Raw genomic sequence first — 26,452 nt, forward strand, 5'->3', positions numbered from 1 at the left:
TAAGTAATAGTCCTTATAAACTGAAATATCATTTTTATTTGTTGGTGTGTAGACAGTGTAGGACTTTGCAAATTCAACTGTAAAGGAATTTAAGAGGAATTTTTCCTGGATTTGGGATGGGCTAGCTCTGAATCTAATAGCCAGTATCCTATGGTTTCAAAGGGAAGAGGACTATCTAAACCATATGAAAACAGAGTTAGAGAGAGAGCGATGGATCAACTATACAGGGCTACCAAAGAATTCTAGCAGTCACTTATAGCTATGGAAAAAGCAGAAAACATGTTTTGTCAGCCTTTAGAAGCTAGCAGTCAGCTGAAGCCTCAATTCCACACCTGTAAGCTTCAGTTCTCTAAAGAATTAAGTATACCTAGTACTGTTTCTTCTTTTCCTTCTTCATTCTTCCTCCTCTGCCTTCTTTTTAGACATTCAAGTGTGTTTAAACCACCTGAGGCAACCTCAACCATATCAATTGAATATTTGAGAAATGATTGAGAAACATCATAAGAACCATAAATAGATTTATATTCCACTTGAATCGCATTTGTTATCTGATAACAATTTAAAAACAGTTGCTATAAAGAACATCCAATTTTAGGATAGATTATAGCAGATGCCATATCATGAATCCAAAGGTTTAGTTATGTAAATCTTTATAAACTGAAATATCATTTTCTTTTGTTGGGATGAAACAGTGAGGACTTTTGCAAATTCAATTGTAAAGAATTTCAAGAGGAGTTTTTCTTGGATTTGGGATGGGCTAGCTTCTTCTAAGCATATGTTGCAGGATATTTGGAGCAACCAAGGAACACTACAAACATAGAGTGTATCCCTCCAATCAACTTACCTTTTTAATTTTTGGTAATATACCAAGATTGTCATAATATAGGAGAGCTCAAAGTATGATGTAACCAACTTACTCCTTAACACAGCTAGATGCTGAAGAGGTTTGCAACCCCATAGGAAAAACAACCATATCAACCAACTGGACTCCCCAGAGCTTCCAGGGACTAAACTACAAACCAAGTAGTACAAATGGAGGGACTCATAGCTCCAGCCATATATGTAACAGACCATGGTCTTGTTGGACATCAATAGGAGGAGTTGCCCTTGGTCCTAGGAAGGCTCGATGCCTCATTGTAGGAGAATGTGATAGTGGGGAGGGAGGAGTGGGTGAGTGGGTGGGGGAATAGCCTCATAGAAGCAGGGGGAGGGGAGATGGGATAGGGAGTTTCTGGTGGAGAAAATGGGAAATGGGATAACATTTGAAATGTAAATAAAGAAAATATCCAATAAAAAAGAAAACAAAAAGATGAACAATTTTCAAAGTATGGAATGTCATCCCAAATCTTTCTGAAATAAAAAAGCTAATGCTGAGAAAAATAGAAATTCTGATCTAACTGGGGGAGTTTGACTTATCAAAAAGACAAGTTCCTTTTAGAACTCGATTCTTTCCTTCATTTTTGAACTATTTACCCAGTAAAAAAATTAGAAGTTTCAAATTCTTCAATATAAATTTTACTTCAAAGTGTGAAATAAGAAGACTTGAGGGAAAACAAAAGTAGGCATGGGAACACCAAGAAAGGAAATATTTCGTACATCTCAAAATGCTCATTTCAATAAAAACATAGAACATTGCATGTGAAAGATACTCTCCTTGCTAATGTCTGTAATATTTAGACAGAGCAAGAGTAATTATAGTGTGAAAACATTTTGTTGGTCATCTAAGGACTAAGACAAGGAACAAGTCTCCTTAATATATAATATAAATATGCAAATAATACATATTTATTTTATATATCTATATATAATAGAGATATATGATTTTATATGAATATGATATGTATTAAATGAATAAAATACATAATATAATATATACATGTATTTTATGGGTTTTTTAATACTATATTTTTACAGCTCTATGAGTTATGATACAAAGGTACATAAAGTCAGGAGATGACAATCCTATATCTCCTTAACTTCCATTCAGCATTTTTCAATATAGTCCTGAGAACTATCTCTCACAACCATCCTTTTGGTTTTTGAGTATTTATTAAGTATAGAGTAAGAAAATTAAAAGAATAAATGCAAATAGTGGATAGATAGACTAATAAATACAGACATACAACAAGACATAATCATACTAAATCTGAAATATCCAATCAAACTTGACTGGGGAATCCTACTTGTAGTCGTCAGCTACCATTTCTGTTAGAGTGCCCTGGGCAGAGTAGAATGTTCTCTCAGCTGAAGCTTTCAGGTGAAAATCAAGTAACAGTGGAATGATACCATAAAATCAGAATTTTACAAACATTCAACAGAAACTTACTGAGAAAGTTGAGGCAGTTGACTGGAATTCCTGATTAAGATTTCTGTCCATGGATTAGCTTCCTATGGCCAAATTTCTACTTCTCTATCGCATTGTAGGTATTTTTATGTAATGGAATAAACAATAGTAACTTCTCTTATAAATATTTATCTTCTAGATGTCCTCAAGCACAGAGTCTCTTACTACTTTTGGACTCTGCTGTTTTCTCCTCTATGGAAAGACAAGAGTTGTTGGGAGACACATTAAGATGAATATTTTGGGGGACTTAAGGTGGGGGGGTGAAGCAGATGCATTCTCAGCCAGCTTTGTAGTGAACTAAATAATACATGATTATATCTGTGGGTTTTTCCACCTGCTCTCCTGTTCCTGAAATAACAACTCTGAGACTTGATTATATATGGAAAAATGCCTAAGCCATAACCTTGCGCTTATTTCCCTGACTACCTCGTAACTTAATTTACCCATTCGCTCTATTCTATGAGTACCATAAGGCTTGTTACCTCTTCTACATTTCATAAATCTGTATTCTCAGAGTTCAGGACTAATTTCTTCCTGTTCCTAACTCTATTTCAGAGTTACTCTCTTCCTACTCGAACTCGCATCTCCTATTTTTTGTCTCACTCATTGAGCAATCAGGTTTTTTTTTTAATTGAAACATGATGTTTGCATACAGTAAACAAGAGATTCTCTCTACATTTCCCCCTTTCAGTCCAATAAAAGGCTCTTTCTTCTTCAGAAGTAAAATGTAAGCAATAATGACAGTTATGAAAACTACAAAGTAAGATACATTCACAATGCCCAGTCTGTATGTATTTGTCAACGTTGGAGAATTTGTTCATCTCTCATATCTTGGTGAGTTCAGAATTCTGCACCTAAATCAATTTCTAATGTAACTTGCATTACCAACCTAAAACATTTTTTTAAACCTTAAAACATTTTCCTAAATCTTAAACATTCCCTATGTATGCAGGACATCTAGGCCAGAAGCTTCAAAAACTATAGAAAAGATTGAGAATGTTGGCTGCCTGGATAGTCCCCCAAACTTTCTTTGTGTTGTTGGAATATCATCTTCGGCCTTCTGTCCCTGAATATCTGACAACATTTTTCTATATAGAAGGAAACATGAAGGATCACTTACCTTGTCTGGGCAAAGCTCAGCAGTTGACTTTCCTCTGTCTAACTTGTCCAGTTTTGATAACATACCGTCAGCAGTTGCCCCAAAGAGAGTTTCTAATGGCTAGCTTGCCACATATGAAGCAAACTACACATGGAGGTTCTTCATTGTTTATCATCTTCTTTAAAGTAGAATGGGGGTGCTGTCAGGAGCAGACCAGTCTCAATGTCAAAATAATCTTTTGTTACTGAAACATCCTTAAGTGGCATTTTGGGTTTTTTTTTGTGGATTTCTAAGGTTTTTGAAGATCATCTATACATCTATAAGATAGGATATATCTTAGTAGTCAACTATTACTTGTTTCTAGTTATTTACTATCTGTTCATACTTGAAAACATCTTACTGTAATTAACTGGACTAGTAGTATTTAACATGACCAAAAGTTTGGTAATCTGACTACTAACTTGAATTTTTTTTAATTATCCCAAACAGTTCATAGTAGCAGCTTTGAAGGACTAGGACTTAACATTGCATTTGTAAGAATTATATAGCTACTATATAGTAGATATACAGAAATAGTTGATACATAGTATGTTATAATTAAATATAACCTGAATTTGTATGAATATACAAAGTCCATGCCAAATGTAAAATATTTGTTGTGTTGATGTTCTTTAGTCTAAAAGTAGATTCAATAATCTACCCTTGTATTTTATTATTCCTATATCACTATTTTCTTGTTATATTCTCCACCTTTCTTTCCCCATAACACCAGGCAGGAGAAAGAACAATAGAAGAAAGAAAACAGAAAAAGAAATCACTAAATCTAACCTACCTTATTTTGTTTCACCCTTGACCAAGCCCATAACAATATTTAACCAACCCTCTTAAATGAGGATATACACCCATCATCCATTGAATGAACAAAAAACATCCACCCTACTTCTTGAAAATGGGGACATCACTGTTTTAAAATTTCTTTCTGCTGTCTGGAAGTGTCATTTTCATATTTGGGAGTCCCTAAGAAAATTGCGATATTAGTTAATCATAAGAAAGCTAGATACAACATTTGCTATCCAGTTTCTGTATGCCGAGAATGTTCAGGGCTTTATTGAAGTACTGATTGAAACAGTCTGTGGTTCTAGACTATCTAGCTAGTCATTTTAAAATTGTCCTGCATGTAGATTTTTGTGGAAACAGCATTGAGGCTATCTGAGATAGGATCAAGCAGAATGCTGTAATAAATGTCTCAGTGTTTCAGCATCCTGTTCTCAGCAACCCTGAGGGTGAATCTGGTCAGGACCATTTTATCTTCATGGTGTCTGTAAACACATAAACTTTTACAAATAGTATACATTTCTGTGTTGATATAAATGAATCTTTGTTCTCTTTTTGAGAAGGCAAGGCATCTGTCTTTCTCTATAAATTAGTTAAGACTATATAACCAATCTGTAATCATTTTTTATCAATACCATTTGAAAGCATGGCATGACAAGACTTGGGGATTTTGTAGCTAACAATATTTATTGGCTAGAGATAGCTGAAGTTCTACCTGGAGGCATTTTTCTGTCTCAGTCAGTCTAAGAGCTGTTTCCAAGTAGAGGACCAGCAATACAAGTTCCATGTTTTGTTGGTTTTTATGATATCTTTATTTATATTTGCTGCTAAGATTTTCAGGGGTCTCCTACTGTCAAATCTGATTTTTGTCAATCTGGGTGGAATGTATAATATTTTTATATCCAGCTAAAAAGTAGTGAAATCACTTCCCCAACACAACTTATTTTTTTCTCTCCATTCTAAACTTAGAACATCCTTAATATAAGCAGGGTAATTTCATTCATCAGTATTTTTTTCACAATCCAATGTATTTCAGCAGATTTATTATCAGTCTCATTGACGTTTAAAACTTTAAAGTCAGTAAACCATTATATAATATATCTCTGGAAGCTCTAATATTCCCCTTCTGTCCTAAGAGCATTTCCTTTAAAGTCCTATCAAATACATATACATATATATATATATATATATATATATATATATATATATTGTTTTACTTATAGGATTGTATGCTACATCTGCAACATGTTTCATGCCAAAATGTCTAAAATGTTGTTGTATTCTGATCAACACACATGCCTGAATATCATCAGCTTAATCTGAATAGGGTTTTCCAAAACATCCACTCTCTAATAGATGTGCAATCTCAGAATGATCTTTTTCAGAACTTAATGCAGAAACCCATTGGAATTCTGAAAATATATCAGTAGTACAGTGTATTAACATGTGCACATATTTTAATTCTCTAAACTCTACAAAATGAAACACACAATCCATTGCATGGCTGGCAGAAGCCATCAAGAAAAGGCTAAGATGTGCAAGGAAGTTTTCTACAGATGGCCTACCATTTCTTATGGCCTGCAATGAGTGAACTTTGACATGTAAGAACATCAGAGACTTCATACTAGGATTACTTCTTGCTGTTGATATGCCTGTTTTTTTCTGTCACTATTACAGAGCCTATTGATTCCTGAGCATCAGTCCACTCTAATGAGCAAATTTGCTGGAGATCAACTTGAAGATGAAATTTAATAAATTAATATTTTTCATATGAATTAGTGAGTTTATAGGAATATTAATTTGATTCAAATAATTTTTTAAAAGAAGCTTAAGGAGATGATTTTAGTTGTTCTTCCAAAAAGATATAATAAACTAAAATCAAGAATAGAATGTGCCCCCTCTCCATAGAATAGTAATTAATGGTAACATAATAAGGAATACAATGAGATTTCCCAATTACACTAAGGAGAAAAACAGACTTGGAACAAATCTGTGATCAAGAAAAAAATATTCATTATAGGTATATTCCAAGCCTGAAGTCACAGGTATGAACTGTGATAAAACAAGATGAAACTCTTGCTTTGAACTTAGAATGAGCTTACATAATAAAACAATACTGTGAACATAGTATCAACATCCTTCTGTAACTCACCTTTTACATAATATTTTATCTATGCGGTAATTCATTTTTACATATATAACTTTTGTCTAAAGGCTATATAAGTTGAAAACAACAATAATATTGTGGTGCAGCCACTTCTGCTTCATCCATTGTGTATGTTGTCTGTTTGTCTATGTGTGGGCTTGAATTCTCCCTTTCTTCATTTCTCTCTAGATCACGTAGAGTTAATGAACTCCAAGCCAGGGAGGGGACCCCAAACTAGAGAGAAAAGAGCCCTAGCAATTAAGCCTCTTTTTTTCCTTAATCCCATGGTGCTGAACAGCAAGAGTTAATCACCAGAAGTGAGTAGTAGCATTTGGCCTTAGAATAAAAAAGAGTTAAAGAAAGAAAAAAAAAAAAAGCAAGCAACAACAAAAGCAAATGTAAGCTACTTTGGCTACCACAATACCAACTTTTGCCACTGCAACTGGTTCCAGCCACCTACTGCTGCAAGTTCAGTCTAACTAAATGTCCAGAAGCTCCCTGGCACATGAAATTGTTCTAAGATAACTGTTTGTTGGACTGGAGCCACTCTTTGCTCTTCCATGAGAACCAAGCCTTATACCCACGGGTCCTGGCTTGCTGTCAAACCTATCTGCCCCCAGCTCTCAGATGTTGTCTGAGCCACTGATTCCACACTCTCTATCCACTGATCACAGGAATCCACTTGCTCTCTCTTAAAAGGATGTAGGTACACATCCAGCTAGGAAATTGTGTCCAGCTCTGGGAAATGGTTATTTTCCACCTTCCAGCTGATATTATAGCTTTCTTCTTGGCTTTCTGAGCTTTCTCAGACCCTACAGTGTTCTCAATGCTGGGAACCAAGCTCTTCCACCTATGCTCCAGTTCCTGAAATAACAACTCTAAGACTTAATTATGTATGAACAAATGCTTAGATAATAAAGGTGGGCTTGTTCTCTGACAAGCTTATACCTCTGTTAGCCTGTTTATTCTAGTCTTTGAGTGTCACATGGCTGATTAGCTTTTCTCAGTTTCATATGTGTGTCTACTAAGCATTCAGGTTGAATCTCTTCCCCTTCCTGAAACTATCCCAGATTTCTCTCTCTACTGTGAATGTCCACCTCCTATTTCCTGTCTCAGCTCATAGGTTAATCACCTTTTTATTGACAGGAGCTGCTTCCATACAGTACACAGGGGATTCTGTCTACAATATTGTGTACATTTCACAGATTCATAATTTAAGACAATATTTTGAAATTTTAACTTTTTAAAATATGCATGTGGGACCCAGAGTGTAGCTGGCATTTTGTTACTTTGAGGGTTCTCCTTTCTTCCAACTTTCTTCAGCCTTTTACCACTCTTTCAACTCCCTAACACTAGATAGGAGGAATTTCAGTATAGAAAGGAAGGGGAACAATATTATTATTAAGACTACGTCCTTTGATTAGGCACATTGAGTTCTTTGGGCACGTTTGATCTTCACCTTCAAGATATCTAATGTCTTCTTCTTTGTGCACAACTATCCAATAAACTGCAACCAGCAACAATCAACCAACAAGCAACATAATAACACCACCTCTTGGGGCCCTAGCATTTATATACCCTCTCAAAAGTTAACAGAGTTCAAACCACAACATAATCAGAGAAACTATCTGTGGCTGGCAAAATCATGCTCCTAGATCATGAGGCAAATCATAATCAGCTGCTGTGGACAATGTGAAGCAGTCTCATATCGCACACCTAGAATTAATACAAAAGCATGTTCTTATTATATTTTTCTGTTTTGTACAGAAGTAAAAATACCAAAAATGTCTTTACACAGAAGTGTGGCTCAGAGTGTAAAGTCAGTTGTTGCTGAAGCAGAAAATACAAATTTAATCACTAGGTCTCACATGGTAGAAAGAGAGACCTAACTCCAACAAGGTATCTTATGACCACACATATTTCGTGACATAAATGTACACACACATGTGTATAAGTGTTTTTGTGTGTCTGTGTGTGTGTGTGTGTACATATAATGTATATAATGTTCAGGAATGTTTGAAATTTTATGTTGGTCCTGAAAACTCACTTTTTCCTGCTAGTAACTAAACCGTTCCGCTGGCACCAAATTATGTATTTTACAGAATCAAAAGATTGGTTTCTACATCTTACCAAATATTATTTCTGTTTCCAAATGTACTGAGAGCTGAAAATTCAGAAACAAACTTCATCCTTTAGCATTTTGCATTGTTCTAAAACAGGATGTTATTAGCAGTGTGACTAGAGAATGCAGCATTGTTGCCAGAATGTCTGCTTTCTCACTAAGTGTTTTCAACCCACATAAGAACTTTTAAAAAAACAAAACTGTCATCTTCTGAGCTAGTGTGGGCTTATTTTTTAATAATCTAGAGATTCAAAACAGCAAGTCATAATTCTATTTCACTAAATGTTTTGATTTAACACATATAATGACTGCACTTAATGCTATTGCCCACAGAAGCAAATTTTCTACAACACAAGATTTTAAACTGGCATATTAAATATTACTTTAGAGCAGTTTACATTAGATTCCTTTTCTTGGTTCATAAAAGAATCCAAAAGCATCTAGATAAAAACTAAAATAATACGGAAGAAAGTTGGCGATAACCTGAAATTTGGGGTATGGAAATAACTAATTACAGAGGTCATTCATTGTAAGACTGACAGTAGAGATGGTAATAAAGAGATAACAGGTTCAGTTCTAAACCTTATACTACTCCTAGCAGAAGGATAAACACACTGTAGGTATTTTTACTTTTGTTCATCTGTAGTCACATTAGTCAATTTTAGTAAACATGGGAACCAGGATGCAGGCTACTTTTATATGAGGGGACAAGACTACCAAAATAGTCTTGTAGCAACATGTTATTTACAAAAGTGATTAATTTTATAGTGTGTCGACTAATGATGCATAAATAAATCTATGTTTATTTTGTATACTCTTGGTTTGTGGGACAAAGTCGAGGTGGAGTCCCAGAGACTTTCTACTCCAGCGGGTCCCACAAACAGGACAAAGTTCTGGAGTTTCAAAGGCTGGAGGCTTTGGCAATGGAAGACCCCAAAGACATGAGAATGTCCATAGTTCCAAAAGGGTTTATTTTCATGGGGGATGGTAGATGGATCTGGATGTACCCCCTGTAAAACTCAGGGAGACCTGAGTTAAATAAGGAGGGAGAAAGGGGGAGGGTCTGGGGAAGAATGCTTAATCAGCTCCACCCTCTGGCCTTCATTAGTATGTAAATCTTTCTAGGGCCTGAGGCCTATAGTCAGTCACACCCTCTACCAGTGCACTTTGGGAGTGGCTGTAATGGCATATGTGACTGAACAATGTAGATCCATGGAGACTAGACTGTGTGTCAGGACCCTGGGTTCTGGGCTGCACACCTGCTGTTTCTCCCTTGGAGCCTCGAGGTTCCAGGCCTATGCCCAGCCAAGAACCAAGATACCCTTACACAGTCCCACATTGATTGTGGGTGGAAAATGGGTCAGTGGCTGAAGCACTTACAGCACAACCAGGAAGACTTGATATCAGACTCCCTGTCCCTGTCCAGATGGGTGAGGGAAAACCCCTGAAATAACAGAGCAGAAGGGAAACTCAGGGAAATCGTGGAGAAGATTGGATAAATAGATGAGCCAAATTGGTGAGCACTGGAGAAAAGTTTACTCAATATTTAAGGAGGAAAGCAATGAAAAAGAGATCCTATCTTAACTTCAAGCCTACACAATCATGCAATCATTCAAACACACAAACACACATGCATGTTTACTCTCCCCTCAGGTATACTTGCATACAAATAACGCTTATGCATCTCTTCAAATATTCTAAAACATTATTCTCATATTGAAAAACAATTAGTTAAAATAACCATTCTTCCAAAGGCAATCTACAAATTCAGTGCAGTCTTATCCAAATTCCAACACAATTATTCATAGGCCTTGAAACACTTTCAAGTTTCACATAGAAATATAAAACCTAAAATATGGGCATCAATCATGAACAGTAAAAAAAACAGGTAGAGATCTTACCATTCCTAATTTCAACTTGTACTCCAAACCTATAGTTGTTAAAAATAATAATTACTATAGAGCATGATATTAACATAAAACCAGATATTCAATTTGAAAATCCTAAAATAAGCCAGGCAGTGGTGGCACATGCCTTTAATCCTAGCACTTGAGAGGCAGAGGCAGGCAGATTTCTGAGTTCGAGGCCAGCCTGGTCTACACAGTGAGTTCCAGGACAGCCAGGGCTCACAGAGAAACCCTGTCTCAAAAAACAAAACAAACAAACAAAAGAAAGAAAGGAAGGAAGGAAGGAAGGAAGGAAGGAAGAAAGAAAGAAAGAAAGAAAGAAAGAAAGAAAGAAAGAAAGAAAGAAAGAAAGAAAGAAAATCCTGAAATTAATCCAAACACCTATGGAGAACTGAATTTTTACAATGAAACCAGAAAGACACACTGGAAAAAAGTTGGTGTTTTCAACAAGTGGTGCTGTTCAATCTCATGATGTGCTGCTATGCAGAAGAATGGAAATATATCTATACTTATCTATCTGCACTGAATTCAACTCAAAATGAATCAATGACTTCAACATAAACCAAGCCCAGTGAATCTGACAGAAGGGAATGTGGAGAATAATCTTGACGTTGGTGGCACAGGAGAAGACTTCCTGAACAAAACACCAATAGTATAGGCACTAAGATCAATAAGTAATAAATGGAACCATGTGAAACTGAAAAGTTTCTACACAAAAAAGGACACCAATATTTGGGCAAAGTAGACACCTAAAAGATTTTTACCAACTCAATATCTAACAAAGAGGTTATATCCATAATACATGAAGAACTCAAGAAAGATACTTTCAAAATTCTAAATAATCTGATTTAAAAATTGGATCTCATCCAAAGAAATGTCTTGATAGAGAAAATGCAAATAACTGAAAAACTCAATGCAACGTTCAGCATATAAAAGGAGAGGATGCAAATTCAAAGCATTTTGAGACCTCATTTTTCCTGTCGCTAAGTTCACTGATACAAGTGACTATTCATGCTGGCAAAAATGTGCATTCTTCCATTGTTACTGGAAGTGAAAAACATGTGTAGAGACAAATCAATATGGCAGTTCCTCCTAAGATGGGAATCTATCTCTCTCAAGATCCAGCTATAGTTTTCTTGGACATATACTCAAAGGATGGTACATTAGACCACATGGACATTTGGTCAACCAAGTTCAATGCAACCTATGCTATTTGCATACTGGGGTCCAGCCTCAACATGAGTTAGGGGTTGTCAAGGACTATGGATACTTGGAAGTTGAATAAGAAAACACACAATTGAAGTGCAAGCTGACAGGCTATTCTTTTAGTGAGAGTTCCTAAACTTGGGAGTCAGAGTGCTCTACAGACTTGACTCAACACTGGTCTTATTGAAATCATACAAGGAAGTTGGGTTACAAAGTTCAAAGACCATGCAGTCTTTCTAAATTTTCCTGGGTCTGATCTGTACAACATTTATTTAATTCTTCTGGCTGTTCTAATTTTCTACATTTTGACTCTCATGTACATTTAACTCTATCTACATTTAACTCTCTCTTTCCTTTGGGAATACAGTCCCATGGCAATGTTCTCCAAGGTGAACTTAAAAGTATAGCAAAAGGCCCCGTCTACTACTGCGTCCCATACCGTAATCCCACAAAATCTACAATCCTGGTCAAACATCCAAGACCCCATGTATCTGTCTACAAAAACATCCTCACTTAGCCTGTTTGGAGAATTCCTAGAGGGCTGCCACCATCATCCCTGAACCCAAGGAACCCATTGCTGACTTTCTAAGAAATATCTGTATGTTATTCCATCCTCAGTTTTGTAATAAAAATGCCCTGTTTTTATTATGCAGAATTGAGGCTAAAACTGGGGGAACAGCTACAGATATACTGATCTCTGGTTAATTTCATTTTCACCTCTAGCAAGTGATCATAACATATCAAACTTCCCCAAGATGTTGTAACTATTACGATATCCCATTTTACATTGGGTACAATTTCCCCAAATTTGTAGAGCTTCCTCTACAGTTACATTTCTCTTGAATTTATGAACAGCTTCCACTTTAATATTATTGGTAGCATCTAGTTCCTGGATATCAAGCAGATTCCTACGAGGTTTGTCAGGTCACCAAATACTGGCTTTAATCAAGGAAGTAGTAAAGAGAAGGGACTTTAAATAGATAAGGAGAATGATAAGTACTAAGAATAGTTGCAGAAATGACATCACGAGGTGTTTGCACAAAAGAAGCAGGCCTTGAGGCCTCTCAGTACTCAGAGCCCACAAGAGGCCATAGACACACATTCTGAAACAAGGTACCCACAACAGATTTTTCTTCCTTGTCATCAGAGGTCCCAGGCATCTTGAGATTAATGTGGGATGTCTCCAAAATTTGAAGACAATAAATAGCTTTCCACATACAGACAGAAAGGTCTCATGGATAAAGACAATATCCACACAACTCATTGAACATGGAGAGTGGCTACATTGAAAAATTACCTCCATGTTCTAGTGTCAATGACAAAGAAAGGAACTCTCCAGGCTGACAAAAGAGAAAAGTGAACATTAGGATAAAATCAAATGATACAGGTAAAAACAAACGAGTATCAATAAAATGGCTCCTAATGGTATTTAGCTATACTCATAGGTCAATTCCTTAAGTCATCATCAAGAGGCATTTTCTTTTGCAGCAGACAGGAACATAGACAGAAGCCCATAGCCACACATTATCCAGAGAGAGAAAGACCTTGGAACACACAGCTCTAAAAGAGATGTCTCCATCGAATCCCTCTCTTCAGAGCTCAGAAAGCCCTATGAAGAGTAGACAGAAGAGTTGGGGATACAGAAGGACACAGGACACTGGTCGAACAATTCCCTCTAAAACAACTGAGTCAAGCTCATATGAACCCATGGAGAATGAAGCAGCAGTTGGGGGGCCTACATGAGTCTGCAGCAAGATTTCTGCATAGATGCTATAGCTGTCAGTATTTTTATGGGATTCCTGAATGTGTAAGCAGTGGGTCGCTGATTCTTGTGCTTTCTCTTGGGGTTCTTTTTACTTTTCTGTTGGCTTGTCTTATCCAACTTTGATATGGTGTTTTTCACTTTGATATGGTTTTGTTTCATTTGATTATATTTCATTGTGTTATGTTTTGTTGTTATCTGTTACAAGCATGGTTTCTTTTGTTTTTGTTTTTTGTTTTTTTGTTTTTGTTTTTTTTTTGTTTTTTTTTTTGGTTTTTCGAGACAGGATTTCTCTGTGTAGTCCTGGCTGTCCTGGAACTCACTCTGTATACCAGGCTGGCCTCGAACTCAGAAATCTGTCTGTCTCTGTCTCCCAAATGCTGGGATTAAAGGTGTGTGTTACCACTGCCCGGCATACAAGCATGTTTTTATTTCCTAATGAGAGACAGAAAGGGAGTAGATTCCCATCGTAAAGGAGGTAAAGAGAAATTAGGAGGAATAAAGGAGTGGAAGCTATATTCATATTATGTTAAATGAAGAAAGAATCTATGGTTAAAATAAAGGAGGAAAAATAAGAAGAAAATCTGAACAAACAAACGAACACCTAAAGGCCAAAAGACAGAATATTCTTCCAATATCTTGTGATGGCAAACTCCTCCAACAATTATTTATGTGGGTAAATTATAATCCACTATTTATTATTAAGCTTTCTAGAATTATTGAACTTACATAGTAAGTAAATTTTATGATTTTGTTTGGAAGTAATACAAATTCTTTCTGTTAGAAAAGGTAACACCAAAAACCAGGGACATTAGGTGTGTGTGTGTGTGTGTGTGTGTGGTTTTATCTTTGTTTGGCAAAAAAAAAGAGTTTTTTTTATATATAATATAGTCTTATTACAGTTTACCCTCCCTCCACTCTTCCCAGTTCTTCCCCAATAGCTCATTCCATATAGATACACAGTTCTTCTATCTCTCCATAAAAAACAAACAGTAATCTAAGGAATAATAGTAAAATAAGATAAGATAAACACTAAAACATAGTTTTCATAGGACAAAACAAACAAACAAAAGAAATAAAAATAATCCATGAAAATAAGCACAAAAACACAAATTATAGACTCAGAGAAATACACACTCTGATACAAAGGGAACCCACAACAACTCAAAACTAGAAATCATAATACGTATACAAAGGACTTGTAAGAAAGCAAAAAAGAAAGAAAGAGAGAGAGAGAGAAAGGAAGAAAGAAAGAAAGAAAGAAAGAAAGAAAGAAAGAAAGAAGGAAGGAAGGAAGGAAGGAAGGAAGGAAGGAAGGAAGGAAGGAAGGAAGGGAGGAAGGAGGAAAGAAAGGAGGAAAGACAGAAACAACCAACCAACAAACAAACAAATTTCACCTGCCCTGATTCAACACCATGAAAAAGAATGTCAAAAGTTTCCACTGAGTTCATTTTGTGTGTTGGCCATATACTGCTGGGCATGGGTCCTACACTTAAGAGTGATGTTTGGCTTTGTTTTTGTTTGTCCCTAGTAAGACTCCCTTGGTGAAAACTATTTTTCATTTACAAGTGGTTATCAATAGAGATAGATTCTGGGCTAGGGAATGAGACTTGTGTCCACTCCCTCTTTCAGCATTAAGATCCCGTCTGGTACAGATATGTGCAGGCCCTGTGCATTTGCCTAGTGTTTGTAAATTCATAGATGCCTGGGTAGTTTTGTGTTTAGAAGGCCTTTATCTCTTATTGTCCTCCATCCCCTCTAGCTTTTATAGTCTTTTGACCATCTCTTCTGTAATGTTCCCTAAGACTCAAGGCAGGGATTTGATGAAGACATCCCACTTAGAACCAAATGTTCAGTTTTTTAACTTTCTGTACATTATCCAACATCGTTTCTCTGTATTTATTCCTATTTGCTGTAGGGGGAAAACCCTTTGATGATGGCTAAGTAAAGCTCTGATCTATGAGTGTAGCTGAAGTTGTTAGTAGCCATTTTATTGGATTTTTTGTTTATCATAGAGGTTCTCAACCTGTGGGTTGTAACTATTGGAAAGCACTCATTTCTTATGATCGTAGGAACTGAGCCATGGCTCTGTAGCAAAACTACAGTTGTGAAGTAACAATTAAAATAATTTTGTAGTCAGGGGTCATCAAAACATGAGAAACTGTATTAAAGGGTTTGTAGTATTAGGAAGATTGAGAACCATTGGCTTAGCAGTACAATGGTATTTGGTTTACCCTTAGGTCCTATTTAGTAAAAGGTTTTATAGGGTACAGGAACTATGCTCATACTAAAGCAGATCCAAGGGTACACTACGAAATATTCATGGCAACTAACAGAATGTACTGAGGTTTCATTGAAGGATCAGTCTTTCGTATTTTTAAGTAAAAATATTTTATTGTTGTTTATGACCACCAAGCCTCAGGAAAAATCTGGAAGTATTATGTTCAAATGCCAGGGAAAATTTACTCATTTTCCTTTCCATAAAAAAGGTGAAAATTTCTATTTATCAAGTTTTAAATTCAGTGTTTCCAAGATTTTGATCTTTTGAGATAGGGTTTCTCTGTGTAGCCCTGGCTTTCCTGGGATTCTGTAGACCAGACTGGCCTTGAACTAGGAGATTCACCTGCCTCTGTCCTCTAAGTGCTAAGATTAAAGGCATATGCCACCACTGCCTGACTAAGTACTTGTTTGTGAGACTTTTCTTATGTAACAGCGAGATACTCATCCTACTTATCTTTCTTCCCTTCTTTCTTTTTTCTTTCTTTCTTTTTTCTTTCTTCCTTCTTTCCTTCCTTCCTCCTTCCTTCCTTCCTTCCTTCCTTTCATTCATTCTTTCTTTCTTTTGAGGCAGAGTTTAACTATATAGCTCTGGCTGTCTTGGACTCACTATTGTATAAACAGGATAGAACATTTACATAGTTTTTCATTGTCTTCCATTATATTTCTCCAACTTAAATGAATAATCAATTTGAAATGGCTTGATCAGAGGTTATGATATTATAAAAGAAATATTTAGTAGAAATGTTAGTGTAATGTTTATTAGATTCTGAAATTATTTTTATACAGCGATACTTATCATTACTCAATATGAAAGGCCCTAATGGTTTTATTTGGTCACACAAAGACTGATCCAATTGAATATTTAAAGCAGCATTGTTTAGATTAATCCAAAATCAGAAAAATTCAAATGTAAATTTTTTGATAAAAATATAAGGTTGACAGAGAGTATAATTATATAGTTATTAAAAGATGATACACTTATCTACAACAATGATTTGGATATGAGAACAGCAAGTGTAGTTTAAAAAGAGATATTGATACTTTATCTTTCTAAGTTAGGTTCTTTTGTATTCAGGTACATATCAAAATACAGCAAAAAAAAAAAATCTTCTTTTATTTTTTACTAAAAATTATAAAAAAGACAGACTGTGACCTGAATTCTGAAGAATATACTGGCACACACACACACACACACACACACACACACACACACACACATATATATACATATGTATATATATATATATATGCTTTCATAAATTTGTCATTATCTTTTTGAGTGCTGGGGAGGTACTGCAATAATAGAATGCTTATCTCATTCATGCAAGAACCTGGGTTTTCTCCTCAGCTTCCTGACTCCTTCAAAAGACATTTTATGTGTTGCTTTTAAAACTTGACTTTTATGTATGATCACTGATATGATATATCTTTGTTTATGAGCTGTAGTACATACTCATATTAGGATTATATAAATGTTTTATGTGTTTTCTCTCTCCCTTCTTCTTTTGTTTTTGTTATAGATTCTACAAAGAAATTAAAAGATGTTCTTGAAGAATTCCACGGTAATGGTGTGCTTGCAAAGTATAATCCTGAAGGGGTAAAGCTTCTTTTTTCTTTATTAGTTTAATAATGTGCTTGTTAGATGAATTTTCTTTATAGAAAATTCTAGAAAAATATGTATATGTGTGTTAATATAAATGCACACACATATACTTATACTTCTGCATATATATGTATATGTATACATATATACATATGCATGTATATATCTCACATACCATAAACCATTTAGCACATTTCATACAATAACGTTCATAACAAATAGGTACTCTGGAAGGCCACTAAATATATTATATTTTATACTACCCTTATTGATTGTGTGTTCTTGAAAAAATGTATATCATTAAAACATATTGTTTGAGGATTTTTTCCTAGAATTTAGGAAACAAGATTAGATAGAAAAAAGGCAGATAAATTTAATCATAGCCCTGTGTTCTGCAACTTTTAATCTAAAATCGGCATGGGTAAGGGACAGGGAGTAACTCTTTTCAGGAAATGATTCCTTAAAGAAAACTTTTGATGTGGGTGTAAACATTGTATCTATATGAGTCACCCAAAGGACAATTAAATTTTCCTCTTATCATGTATTTTTTTTTTTGGTTTATAAATACTTTGCCTGCTTCATCAATTCCTTTTGAATATGGTATTTTACAGAGTTCATTTCCAAATTATTTGTTAAATAATTCTTCATTTATTATCAGCTGAGAGATGTTATATAATGTCTATTCATAATTGCTTTGAGTTTGTTTGTAGCATCATCAACTGATATTTGAATACATGAGAATAAAAACAAACAGAGCTCTGCAAAAATATGTCTAAATATGTCATCCAGATTTGTAGAATGAAATATGACTTTTTGTTTTTGCATATTTATAATAATACAATTCCTACTCTTTGTTCCAAATATTTCTTCTGTGGAATCTGTACTTCAATGACTACATTTTCACAGTTTTATAATCTCCATCAGTGTTTTGTTTTATTTTTAAGATAAGACTTCACTTTGTAACTCAGGCTGGTCTCAAACTTGCTAACTCTTACCACAGTTATCCAAGTGTGAAAAAGGAAGATACGCACTACGACATCAGCTTTCATTTCATGTTTTATTTTCTCTACATTTTGACTCATAATTATACATTTCAAAAGTAACCCATATTTTACAATGTGACTTTAGTGATTGCTAATGGTGGAGAATGTATCAGCCATTTTAATGGCATTTCCCCTAACAGATGCTAAGAAAGAATAAGATACAGGCCATGTGTTCCCTGCTATTTTGTGTTCATAGATGTTGTATAGTAAAAGAGTGAAAATTAGTGGATGTTTATAAAACGGAAAATTTCAAAGTCCAAGAGAATAGATTGAGGGAAGAAGAAAAGATAACAATAGTGAATGTTTGTCAAACTACAAATCCTGTTAGTATTCATTGCCCCAGTGATACCTAAAAATACATATCTTTACATATAAATGTAAAATATTTATCCTTTCTAAACACAGCAGCTGCTTGTCAGTTCACTTAGAATTTGTATATAGCGATATTGTTTGTACTCTAGTCCATGTATAAAGAACTCCAAGACTCTCTTTATTCCATTAAGATGATACTAATTGAAAAACAGAAAAGTAAATCTTATTATAGCCCAAGAGCAACCATAAGTTAAGAGTAAGAAGAATTAAACTATCATTTATACTAAATATTAATAAGAATTTTCTTTAAGACAAAGATGAGCTTTAAGACAAAAATTAAGAGTAATTCTGCGTTTTATAAAAACATCTAAAAAACAATTAGAAATACCTAAGTTTGATAGTGAAATAACTCAAGGTTATTTTTTTTTCTAGAGACCTCATCCGGTTAATTAAAAATTAAAGCAAAGCTGTGAAACAATTCTTATGATCAAATCACATAAGAAGCTATTATTCTATCTTAACTGTCAGATTTCTCCAATGTTACTTACACAGTTATATATAAGTAAGGATTTATGTAAAAGGAACTTAAGGCATTTTTAATCTAGTCGACTTTTAGAAATAATAATTGATCCCTTATTTTAAAATAATTGTCATTAATCTTGAAATGTTTTTTTTGCAAACTGAAAGAAAAGCACATATTCCTTGTGCTTCATTTATATCTTAAAGTTATTAAATGCATTGTTTTGATTGTAGTTGGTTAACATAATATACCACATTGTATGCCAAACTTTTATCAAAGAAATTATGATCTTTTTTAGAACGATTCAATAGTAAATAATTATTAGACAAAGGATCTGAACAGAATTAGTTATTTTCGATTTTGTTTTTAAAAGCCATTTAATAGCACTTTCTAGAAAAATTGTGAAAGGAAAATCTAAATAGTTTTAAATGATCTCTAAAAATTAAAAATTTAAAATGTCTTATGTTCCTACACTAACAAAAGTAAAGTTTTAAAATAAATTTATATTCAGCAAAATAAAATGTTGAATCTCATAAAATTAGTTAACTTTGGTATATGAGAAAATCCAGCTTGTTTTTGCATGTTTTTCTTTTTTGTTTGTTTTTGTCTTGGATGTTAAATTTGATTCCAAAATATTTTAGTCTTAGACTATTTGGTATCTTTCCCTAATAAAAGGAACTATGTAAGAGAGGAATGAATAAACTCTAATATACTTTTATTTATACACATTTTTATTAACACCTCATGAATGTTGTAATCATATTTGCTTTTAATCCTTATATTTGATTCAAACCAATAGAAACTATTGGTATTTACTCAAGGAATTGTGTAGTCTCAATTTGTCTTTTAAATCAAGACTAACAAAGATCTTCATAAAGCATGGATTGTTGCTTGCCTTGCCTCCTCCCTGTTCCAGATGCTCCTTGAGTGTTTCTGGAGTTGGGCTCATGATTTGCTTTCCTGAGAGTTTCCCAGTGTATATATATGCTCTTGTCTTGCATCAGCATTTTGAGACCCAGCTACACAAGCTACATTTTAAAATAAATCAATACTTTTTAAATTTTAGTGAGAATATCAGCAAAATGAGATATATGGGTAAAAATTCCTTTACATTAACACATGTATTCTTTCTTTCCTTGCATGCACAGAAACAAGATATTCTTAACCAAGTAAGACATTTTCTTTTCTATTGAAATCTACCTTCTGATTTGAACTATGAATTACTCACTCATACCACTAACTATACTTATACTAACTAGACTAACTAAAGCTCCCATAGCATACCAGATCACCTATAGTACAGAAGATAAAAGATCTACAGAAAATTCCCCAATTAGTAATCACTAGTAGAGATCTGATATAGTAACCAGATGAAAAAATATTCAATGTATGAACTTTTAGGTTAGTGAATCTGGAGTTTAATTTTCTCATTTTACCAAACATATCAGCTTCAGGTAAGTTTATTTAAGGGAATTGATAATCAGTTCAAAGTGTGTTATTTGAAAACTGAATGAAAAATAAATTAGTAAGGATATTTTAATTTTATTGTGCTTACAATTCTATGTTAACTCTATGGAGGAAACAGAGCTAAAAGACTGCTGATATTTCACTCTTTGGAGAAGGGTAAGCAATCTTCTGTTAACAAAAAACTGTCCTGTGAACACAGCTTTCTAGAAGTTCAGTGAAGGGTGTGTCATCTGTGTACATTACTGGGTGCTGGAAATAAATATTTTCAACAAAGTAAGGTATACTATAGTCATGTTTTCATCAATTCAAGAATATTCTTGGATCTGAAGAGAAGCCTCAGTGGGAAATATATTTGTTTTGTATGTATAAGAACCTGATTTTTGGCATCTAGCACCCACATAAAAGCCTAGTATATAAGTGTTGTACTGCAATTTCAATTCTGGAAGACAGAGAGAGAAGGAACCTGGAAGCTTGGTGGCCAGACAGTCTAAACAATCAGTGAGCTCTACCTTCAATAACAAAAGGATGGAGAACAATAGAAAAAGACAGCTGGTATGCAACCCTGACTTCCTTTATGAACACAAACTCATTGTCATGCATACATATATCGTACTCTCTATATATATAGATATATATGCTTACTTACATTTCTAGTGGAGTGACAAACAGTGTGATCATGATGTGGAGCATAGCAATTGGTAGGCAGGCATGGTGCTCGAGCACTAACTGAAAACATTCATCTTGAGAGCTCACAATCACAGGCAGAAGGAGCAGAGAGACCCTGGAAATCAAAGGAGGCTGTTTAAACTTCAAATCTCACCTTCAGTGTCATACCCCCTCCAACAAGGCCATATCTCTCACTCTTTCCCAAATAGTTCCACCACCTGGGGAACAATATTCAAATCTGGTAATCTATCAGAGACATCCTTATTCAAATGAACATATATATATATATATGTATATATATATACATATATATACATATATATATATATGTATATATATCTTATATATTGTTTTCCTAAGATGAAGTTCAACTGAGATGGTATTCACTGACCATAATAACAGTTACCATCTTCCACTGTAAAACATAACCTTTCCTCACTTTGTCCCTCAATTTTCTGGAAACATCAGCTCCTCAAATGCAGGTTTTTGGTGATTTAATGATACTTTGAAGGCAGTTGCACAGAATAAATGCTTGTCTTCTATTCCAACATGCTCAGCTCATCACCACTAAATAGCATTTTTCAGCATCTTCACTCAACAAATACATCTTTTCATTCCACCCGCATCAGAACTTGGGGCTACTTAAAAGTTGATCTCAAAATTAGCTCTCACTTTTTTTTTTTTCCAATCAGCAGAGTGTTTCTATATTCTGGTATCTGGCACAGTCTCCATTCTGTATGCTAACATACTTCAGTAGCTAACTGATCAGTTGTAGAACAGAAAGAGCAGACAAAGTTGAGAAGTACCACATAGAGGGCAGGTGCCAAAGGATATGGTAAGATGCGTATGTTTCTGCTCCTAGACAAGAACAACTTTGTTCGTGACTGGGGTCTCTAGTTCTCTATAGGTTTTCTATCAGTAGTTATACTTGCTTTAAGGTTCAGTTGTGCTTTTACAGCTCCTATACCTTGACTTAATTGTGATAAGAAATTGTGTTCTGTAGTTTCCTATAAAACCTATACCTTTCTCATCCATACAAGTGAGATTCTATGTCTTTCTTTGGCAAATCTCTAAACACAGAATCTACAGTATGCAATGTTGATGACAGAAGTATATGTTAAATCCCTTTGGTAAGAATATTGATCCTGATATAATTAATCAAAAAATTAAGACTCCTGTAAAATAAATTATACTTACTCCCCAGCTCAGCCTTTTCTATTTAAGTAGGGAAAAGTATAAGACAAAAATGTGAGGGTTTTTTTTTTGAGATATATTTGGGTTCAAATTACCCATGTGTGCCACATTCAAGGACAAACTCCCTGTCTTAGTTTGTTTACTTACAAAATACAAATATTTTTAAAGGATTTATGTTTATAAATGTTTAAATCTAAAGTATCTAAAAAAGTAGTAACTACGTATCTGATTCCAAATGGTTATTCCTTTAGTGTTTAGAGATACGTTTACCTAGCCCTGTGACAAAACTTGTCCTCCACTTTCTAATAAATCTCAGATGGGCTCATGTAAGTCAGGTAGTGCTGGATATCAGTCTGAAACACAACAAGATCAGTTCTATCATGGTTCTGGATCCTTGAGTCCAACCAAAAAGAGTTATTTGGTTAAGAGATCACCAGCCACTGGCTCTGCATATGATCAGTCTCATAAAGTGAAAAGTGCTGCTTCAAGAGGAACAGGATATACAACAAGGTATCTGGAAGAGCAGAAGACAGAATGGGAAGAATAAGGAGCAGAGACAATCAAATAATGATGGTGAGAAGCTGAAAGAGAAAGAGAGCTTCTCTGATGCTGACTTAAAAGTGAAATCTGATCCATTTGTCCCAAGACACAGAGAAGCCTTTCTGAGGCAGCCAATCACCTAAATGATAAAATGTCCATGACAACTTTGAGAATAATATGTCTGACTTCCAGAAGGAGGAGATGCATGGGTAAGTAAGGGAAGGAAGGAACCTGAGTTTGATGATGAGCCTAAATTTATGTCTAAGATCCTAGCCTCAAAGTCAGTAAAAACAAGCAAAAACTAGGAAGAAGACAAGTTATACAAGTGGGAGACCCTGGTTTTTGCAGGGAAGGAAAAGCAGAGGAAAGCTGAGAATCTGGAGGAGGAGCCTTTTACAGAGATCTGGAAAGGAGTAGCATGCAGCCATCAAGAGGAATAATGAAAGTGGACACAGGGATTTTATGCCAGAAAAGAATTTCCAACTGTCTGCATGCAAGGTTGTTCAGGAGAAATATTCATCACCTCCCTCAGGGAACACCTCTGAGAGTCATAACAAGCTGAGAAACAAAACAAACAAACAAACAAAAAACAGCAACAAAAAAAAAAATTTCCTTATGGAAGTTCTCCTTTTCCATTCCTCAGCTGGAGCAGGTCAATATCCAGATGGACTTCTTGGATGAAAACCTTGCATGGCACAGTGGCTTATTGACTCAGGAAGGAAAGCCTTGTCAGCATCTAGACCATAGCAATAAAAAGGAGAAGGAATTGAGTTGCATTTTTCATTACATAAGTCAGCGCAGTCTCAGCATAGCCCCTCAGAATTGCTTACCCAGCACAAAGTGACAATTGTTCGTCATGTTAAAGAGCATCATTTTGGATCCACTTGAATGGCGGTCCATGAATGCTTTACTAAATACCTAAAGAGAGGAAATGAACAAAAAACAGCTAAAAATACGAAAAATCCATAGAAACACATGGGGATAGACATTTTCCCCAGTACATTCAGAAAACATATTTTGACTCATTAAGAATTAAAATGTTCATGGGAACCTGCCTACAAGGTTGAGGGAAAATACAAAGATGGTCATGTTGAACTTCCCTTTCATATTGAATGTCATAAAAACATAAGGAGAGAGATCTTCAGTGAGATAAATCAAGAATGTCAGTGGATTTCCCAGACTCTAGCTACTCAAGAGAAAGAGTCAGCAGAGAAAACCCAGAAAGGATCAAAGAAGCAGAAGATACACAGCAGGGCCATGGGACCAGTCTAGGTCCTTCTCTTTGTCTTTCCAGTCGAATTACTTTCACAAAGCAGAGGAGTGCACTAAAGAAGCAAGGAGAGGAAGGAGAACAACATAGGTTTTGTTAAATACAGACTGGGGCCAAAGATTTCATGACTTCCTGGGTCTGAAAGAAGCAGCAGAGCTCAAAGAACCTTTCAGATTCAAGCAAGAGGGAGAGTTTGGGGTGTGGCAAACTATTCTGGTAACAACAACAATAATAACAACAACAGCAATAATGATTATCAAGAAAAAGAAAAGAAACCAGGAAGAGGAATCAGATCCAGTGTACATACACAAAAGCAAGAAGTACTACTTGCAAGACAATCTAGAAGGCACGGGCAGTGACAAATAGATGAGCCATGGCTGTAGCCCTGTAAGTTCATGTTCCAAAAATCCAATACCAGCCCCAAGTGATGATGAGAGTGGGACAGAGAGCAAAGAAGAGAAGGACAGTTTACAGTCCACAGCTGATTATGGGTCACTATTAATGGACCCTTTGCCCAGGTGAGAAAGACACTGGGAGAGGCTTGTGTAACTAAACAGGGAGCCTCAAAGTTACTGAAAACTGCATCATATTACCCATCAGTCACACGGAATCTATGACAGCAGTTTGTCACTGGTGCCATCCCAACAGAAAGAGAATGCTGCCACAGAGACAGGATTAGGTTCATGTTTCAAGCAGGTACACAAATACACACACACACACACACACACACACACACACACTCCACACAATTAGAAAAACCTAAATAAAATAAATAATTTTTTAGACAGCACCAACTTACCAAAGATAAATCAAGATCAGGAACATCATTTAAACAGTCACATAATCACTAAAGAAATAGAAGCGATTATTAAAAATATGTACCAACAACAAAAAAACAAGACAAAAAAACAAAAGCTCCCAGGAACAAATGTGGTTTCAGTGCAGAATTTTATCATACTTCAAAAGAAGAGATAAATCTCTACAAACTCTTCCACAAAACAGAAACAGAAGAAACATTGCCAAACTCATTCTCTGAGATCACAGTCTCCTTTCTACAAAAACCATACAATAACACAACAAAGAAAGAGATCTTCAGATCAGTTTCCCTTATGAACATTTCTGAAAAATACTCAGTAAAATACACACAAACCAAATCCCAGAACACATTAAAAATATCATCCACTATGATCAAGTAAGATTCCTCTCCAGGATGTAGGGATGGTTCTATACATGAAAGTTCTCCATGTTGAAAGTCTTGGAGCGATCAAGGATACAAGGAGTATGCTAAACATAATAAAGGCAATATATAGCAAGCTTATAGCCAACATTAAATGAAATAGAGAGAAATTTAAAGCAATCTCACTAAAATCAGAGACAATACAAGGCTATTAACTCTCTCTCCCTATCTACTCAATATAATTCTTAAAGTTCTAACTAGAGCAATAAAACAACAAAAGGAGATCAATGGGATACGAATTGGAAAGGAAGAAGTCAAGGTATCACTATTTGCAGTTGATATGATAGTATACATAAGCAACCACAAAAATTCTACCAGAGAACTCACACAGCTGATAAACACTTTCAGCAATGTGACTAAGTAGAAAATTAACTAAAAAAAAAAAAAATCAATAGCCCATCTGTACAAAAAACAACAATTAGACCAAGAAAGAAATTAGGGCAACCCTTTCACAATATAAAATGTAACTCTAACCAAGGAAGTGAAAGATCTGTATGACAAGAACTTCAAGTTCCTGAAGAAAAAAACACTCTAGTGTCATCCCCTTCCCCACGTCCTGCCTTTTTGTGTTTATAACCCCTGTGTGAATGAGTATACATTATGATTTGAAAAAAATAAATAAATCACTAAAAAAAAATAAGATGCAAAGATCTTCCATGCTAATTCATAGGTAGAATTAACATAGTGAAAATGAATATCTTACCAAAAGGAAACTACAGATTCATTGCAATCCCCATCAAAATTCCAACACAATTCTTTACAGACCTTGGAAAAGCAATTTTCAACGTCATATGGAAAAACAAAAAAACAGGATAGCTAACACTCCTTTACAATAGAAGAACTTCTGGAAATATCACCATCCCTGATGTCGGGTTGTTCTATAGACCAATAGTAATAAAA

At 35.0% G+C, this 26,452-nt stretch overlaps 1 protein-coding gene and 1 pseudogene across 4 annotated transcripts in view; both read left to right on the forward strand.

The window, feature by feature from the left end:
- The window catches only part of Dgkb (diacylglycerol kinase beta), a 644,882-nt gene that overhangs the window by 141,531 nt on the left and 476,899 nt on the right, over positions 1-26,452 (forward strand). For 2 of the 4 annotated variants that reach the window (XM_028768911.1, XM_028768914.1), the window contains 2 exons: positions 17,221-17,297; positions 20,327-20,347. In XM_028768911.1, coding sequence (XP_028624744.1) covers positions 17,221-17,297; positions 20,327-20,347 — 98 coding nt within the window. The remainder of the gene's footprint in view (positions 1-17,220; positions 17,298-20,326; positions 20,348-26,452) is intronic. The other 2 variants (XM_028768913.1, XM_028768912.1) reach the window with 1 other exon arrangement.
- Positions 21,171-24,837, forward strand: LOC114622360 (annotated as a pseudogene).

The sequence above is a fragment of the Grammomys surdaster genome, unplaced genomic scaffold (genome assembly GCF_004785775.1).
Source record: "Grammomys surdaster isolate TR1022 unplaced genomic scaffold, NIH_TR_1.0 188, whole genome shotgun sequence".
Lineage (NCBI taxonomy): Eukaryota > Metazoa > Chordata > Mammalia > Rodentia > Muridae > Grammomys > Grammomys surdaster.